At 37.4% G+C, this 5,714-nt stretch overlaps 1 protein-coding gene across 1 annotated transcript; it reads right to left on the reverse strand.

The window, feature by feature from the left end:
• Window positions 1-1,144: 1,144 nt before the first annotated feature.
• LOC116288919 (lipopolysaccharide-induced tumor necrosis factor-alpha factor homolog) lies at window positions 1,145-5,602 on the reverse strand. The gene is made up of 3 exons (XM_031695783.2): window positions 5,443-5,602; window positions 3,134-3,350; window positions 1,145-2,126 (listed from the first exon to the last, which is right to left on the reverse strand). The coding sequence occupies exons 1-3, from the start codon at window positions 5,534-5,536 to the stop codon at window positions 2,018-2,020; spliced, it is 420 nt and encodes a 139-aa protein (XP_031551643.2). The 5' UTR covers window positions 5,537-5,602; the 3' UTR covers window positions 1,145-2,017.
• Between the last annotated feature and the right edge of the window lie 112 nt (window positions 5,603-5,714).

A 5,714-nucleotide genomic window follows, 5' to 3' on the forward strand; every position in this document is an offset into this window, starting at 1 on the left:
AATCTGGTCTGGTTCGCAAGCCAAGGGCAGGGTAAGGCGGGCGCAAGCACAAGCCCCAAGACGACGGCGGAAGCACTAGCTGTACGTTCATTGTTATGTGTGCGCAAACTGCGCGCACTCATATCCAAGCCTGACATTCTTATCAGCGAGGTCGTGGACTTAATACAACAAGATTTTGGATTTGTAGCTTTTCAAAAACCTTCTTATTCCCTCCTAGCAGAGTCTTTGCTAGCAGGAACCCTTTCTTCATGAAGACTCTTAAAACTCCAGTGTATGCTGGCTTAGCCTCACTTCTGAGGTCGGTTAACAAAAGCAGAAATTAGAATAACAAAAGAAGCAAGTCTTGGACTCGAGGTTAAGCCTGCATACACTGGAGTTTTAAGAGTTGTCAATAACACAGACTGCATGTTGCGTGCAAACATTTCCTATCCCTCATCCCCTTGGGAAGATACACAGATAATTGCCCCTTTCTCCCCAAGTAGGGAGGGGACAGGAATTCAAAATATCTCCACGCAGATTCAAGTGCTTTAGCGGTAAACAAGCAGTGTGAGTTAGCGAGTGGGCCGCACGTGGCACAAGCCTACTACAGAGTTTGTTCAGAGGCCATCGTCTTTCTGTTCAATACTGTTTCCGGATCCAGCGAATCAGGTGGAAGTAAATTTTTGTCTTCCAATCCAGCCGGGCTTCCAATTGATGGTTTTCAACCATTCCCAAGAGAACTGATAACAAGAGACAGCGGCCATGTTGGAGGATATAACAAAAGAATTCGTTAACAATTCTTTTGTTACGTTCCTCCAACATGGCTACCGTGAAAACCATCAATGCGTGCGCACTCGGCTAAAAACATGCTCATGCTTTAGAAAAATAGAACTTTGAACTAGGATTTGATAATCATTTTTAAAAAATATGAAAATGGGATTTGGGATGGGATGGGATCATGCTCATGCTTTACAATACAGGGGTCGCGGAGAGGTGGGAAAGGCTACAGCCCCCCACTTTTTCCCTTTTTCCCTCTTTCCATAGTAGTGTCTTATATTTTCCAATCTTAGCCCTCCACCTCCTCCCCCCACACACTTTTCCCCACACTATTTTCATATATTTTCCAACCTTAATAATAAATACAAGACAATACAATTACAAGAAGTGTATTATTAATAGCACTTTATTAACTATAGTATCATTATATGTATTACTTTAAACAAGGGTTCTTAAAAATAGATTTTGTTGAACATGCAATCTTATTTTATTTCTGGTGAAAAATTGAAAGATTTACATTATACTATTACAAACTATACCAGGGTAGATCCAAGATCTTCACAAGGGAGATTCAAACTGGGAGACCAAACCAAAAAATATATTTTAGCATGCCCCCCACCTCCCTCTAGCTTCTAGTTAGGGGGTTTGTACTCGTACTATGTTAGAACAATGGCTTGTGGATGATCGCACAAAATAAAAACAAAGAACAGTAGGGATTTTACTGACATAATTTTTTATTGTCCACAAATATTGCTCAGCAAAATCCCTATTGTTTTTCCCTCATACAGTTCTACATGTCAAATGTGTTTTTTTCTGTGTTTGTTACTGTCCCTAATTAGTAGAGCACTTGTGCTGATCTACTAAAAAAATTGGGGTCCTTCTACAATTACTTCAAATGGTTTCCTTTATACCTATCTTATTCTTTGTTAGCTTTGTACTATCTTATAATTTGGGGTGTTACAATTTGTTGTAGTAGAAGATTTGACAAGAAAATAGAGTTTATTATTATTTACTTTGCTTCACCATTTCTTTGTTATTTGAGCCGATCACAAGCTTTGCCCTACTAACAGCAAAATTTTCCATTTCGGTCCAGTCACGCAAGCATGAGACAGTTGACAACCACGTTTTTTTAATTGACTATGTATACCCCTACAAATGCTACTGGTTTAATTTCCTGTCTGATAAACTAAAGTTCAATGATAATACCTAAGAGTATAGCAAAAGCTTGTTTGACATTGTAAGAGGATCAAGACAGTTTACATTAGATTCTTCTGAAAACACCAAGTCGAATATGGCAGTTTGGGCATGAGTGAACAACATCTTTGCATCCATCAACACAGAATGGAATAAGACAACAACCAAGCCAACATCTAATTACACAAAAAATAGCATGTCAAGATTATTTTAACAGATATTGAAATATATATATATAGGCTACTCCAAGATGGGGGGTACTCTTGACCGTTTAGGGTAGGGATGTGCCACTGAACCCTCGGAACCCTGTTCCTGTTCCAGAGTAAAATCTCTGAAATTCATACCCTGTTCCAAACCCATCCCACAGAAGAATTTGGAATTTCTGAAGGGTGGGGGTCAGAGTTTGTATGGAAAAAAATTGGAATTTCCTGGGGTACGGGGGTGTTTAAAAAAATTCCTCTGTGAGGGGGTAAGAATAATTTCTGCAACTACGCAATAGACCTCTTTCTCTAGAGAAAAAATTAACAGTGATAAGATATAATACTCTGCTGAAGGACTAGCAGTAAGTTTTTACATCTTTTCACGGTGTATAATTTACCTTTTTATCATTAGTGATAAGAAGATAGAAATATAACATCGATAAGAATGAACAAAAGAGAATAGACCCTTGAGCTTGAATGAAATGTTTTCTCATTTCAGATCACACGTTATTCCCTAGAGTATCCTTTCTTTCGTTTGACGGTTGCACATCAGAATATGTATGAATATGGATACAACTAATAATTCAAAGAATCTTATTCCCAAGAGAATGACAAGTGGTCTGAATTGGAAAAACATTACATCAAGCATAAAACATCTTTTTGTATAAATTGATAAAACAATAGACCGATCCCAATTATGCTTGAGTATCAACACAAACAATGGGTAGTTTTCCCAATGAAATACAGATTGTCCGACCAACAAACTTGAATTCATAGGAATTTTTAGCATTTAGTTTTAGCATCATAAGAATTCTTAGCATTGAATTTAAAACAGACATTTACATCTTTCACAATCTGTGTCTGTTCCATGCTTTATATCAAAAACACATTTTAGCTTGTCCGATGTAGCAACAGTATTATAATCAGCAATATAAAAAGTAATATTGTATTCATAATTGCATTGTAGGCCTAAAATCACCTACCCAATGAGACACAAGCCACCAGCAGCAAGCCAAACAAGCGTACCATCTTCATAGTTTGTTGCTGTTACGATGTGTGCTTGACAATGAGGGCAAACCATGCTAACAGGGATTTCTCGGTAAACCACATTAAGGTAAACAGGACCTGGCTGGGTGATTATCGTCGTCGTAGATGTGGGCGGTGGTGGTGGTCCATATGCTTGGTTTTTTGCTGAAGGGTCTAGCATTGAGACAATGGGAAATCATTAATTCAATTAATTCAATGTATATTTGGCCATTGGAGGTAAGGGGTTACATTATCATTACATTACATTATCAATATCACCTCCAATGGCCAAATATACATATATATGTCAGCAGATTTTTGCACAAGCTACCGGCCTGGAGATGTATTTGTCTTAGGTACTTGTAATTTCTATAACCCCTGATCATTGACATTTGCAATAATAACATAACAAAAATCTGGTTGATGAGAATGAGCTGGTGCTTAAAATGATATACCACTGGTCCTAGTGTTCGGCTGCTTATTTCCCGTTGATCTTGTGGGGAAAATCCAAGATGGCTGCCGGTAGCTGGAGTAAGTACCTAAGGGTGCCTTTAATCATTAGCACATGTCAGGGGTTGGCAAAATTGTAGTGGGGGTTACGTTTTGAGAAAGTGGTTAGGAGGATTATCAAATATTGAGGGGGGTTGAGAACTATTGCACAGTGATGAAGGGGGGGTTATGCAATTATTGCCTCTACCATGGAGGGGGGTTGGGTTATGTTCATTAAAGCTTTCCATGTGATTTTGCTGACCCCCATTCCACTAGCCTGCGTTCAGCCAGTTTAATTTCCTAGAAATAAGGACTGGCTGAACGCAGGCTACCATTCTCCATGTACTGATAAATGAAAGCCCCCTAACAACCCTGAGAAGGAAGGGGGTAAAGAAAGGAAATACAGTGGAATCCCGCTCTAAGGACACCCGCTTAATAAGGACACCTCGGTATTAAGGACAGGTTTGAAAGTCCCAACGAAAACTCCATACATTTTCTGTTGAATTAACCTGCTTTATAAGGACACCCGTTAATAAGTACAAAGGACACATTTCTAGGACCTGAATGACAGTTTCCATACCAAATCAACCCCGCATTAAAGACATTATGAAATATGAAGACGTCTTTACTGTATTTGTTTATTGATATAATGAGCTTAGTACGGATTATATATTCAGTTTTTGCGTATAAACGAACGGACCACACACTGATCATTGCAGTAGACTTTGCTGTTACAGTAAAATGAAATAGACAAAGCTTGCAATACCATTGCAATGTTATTTTCCAGAACTCAACTTAAAATGAAATTGTACAATACAGTTCAGTAAATGCGAATGTAGTTCTTGTACAGTAATGCACTTTTTGTTCCAGTTTAGGCTGTTATATCGACCATTGTAGTTCAAGGTTTACAGTACAGTAAAAATAAATGGTCAAAAATGTGTTTTCAGCTGTTTTTCTGACACCTCGGTTAATAGGGACACCCCGTTAATAAGGACAGTTTTGTCCTTCCCAACGGTGTACTTATTGACGGGGTTCCACTGTAGATCTAAGCAGGGAACATAGGAAGAAATTTTTCTAAAACATTAACATTGTTAAGACAACAGCAACAAGAGAAACAAACAGCAGCATCACAGCAGAAGAAAATTTATTGAATTAAATACAAATCAAGGAATATGTATATGAGAAAATAAGGACTGCAAATAAAAATTAATAAAAGGTAGTGCAGCTATCTAAGTGAAAGTCAAAATATTTTGAGTACTGAATCAAAGTTAAAACCTTCACCAGAATTAGTATGGTCATGCAATAGTCTCAAAACGAAAATGAAAAACATTTCTGGATTTGTATTTAGCTCGTTCTAGGTCTATTCTAAGGATTTAGGACCTTGATATTAGGCAAAAATTATTATCCTCCTAAAAATTTACTGTTAATAGTTAATACGCTTAAGTTTTAAATACGTGATTGCTGGGGATCGATCGAACAAAATATTTCGAAATGGAGGTCACATGATCCCTATGTGAAAATCTTAAAAACAAAAAATATATAAAAAAATTAATATAATTCTAAGTTCATCCTCAAACACCAACGAAATAATCACTATAGAATTCATCAATCTCTTAAAAACCAACCTATTAATATCAAAATTAAAGTCTTTACCATTTAAATGTGTTTTGATTGGGATAGCTACTGATATTGAGAGCAAACGATGGCCGAGTGAATTTTGGTAGAAAAATTACGAATTTACAAAAAAGCTAGGCAACTAGATAGAATGATATCTCACCAGTAGGGGCATACGGTGGTGGAGCTGCATATCCAGGCTCCCCTTGAGGGATTGCGCCGTAGTTATAAGCAGGAGGTTTTGCTGGATCTTCCATCTTTTTGGTTAGTGAAGACTCACGACCTTAGTACAGTGTGCTATTTTTGACGCATACGTAATCATACGAATTATAGAGGGGAGGAGAGGGGAGGGTGTCTACCTTACATCGTATTTAATTTCAGATATATGAATATTATTTTGAAATCAAATCTCAAAGATATAAATATATATAAATA

Source organism: Actinia tenebrosa, unplaced genomic scaffold, assembly GCF_029948245.1.
Source record: "Actinia tenebrosa isolate PJP-AT-01 unplaced genomic scaffold, QUT_ActTen_1.0 PGA_scaffold1__47_contigs__length_23844297, whole genome shotgun sequence".
Classification (NCBI taxonomy): domain Eukaryota; kingdom Metazoa; phylum Cnidaria; class Anthozoa; order Actiniaria; family Actiniidae; genus Actinia; species Actinia tenebrosa.

Bases quoted from the DNA above. Each gene is read 5' to 3' on its own strand.
- LOC116288919 (XM_031695783.2), bottom strand. From the start codon at position 5,536: ATGGAAGATCCAGCAAAACCTCCTGCTTATAACTACGGCGCAATCCCT. The intron at 3,351-5,442 runs GTGAGATATCAT...TCTCAATGCTAG, and splicing joins ACCACCGTATGCCCCTACTG to ACCCTTCAGCAAAAAACCAA. The intron at 2,127-3,133 runs GTAGGTGATTTT...TTGTGTAATTAG, and splicing joins GGTGGCTTGTGTCTCATTGG to ATGTTGGCTTGGTTGTTGTC.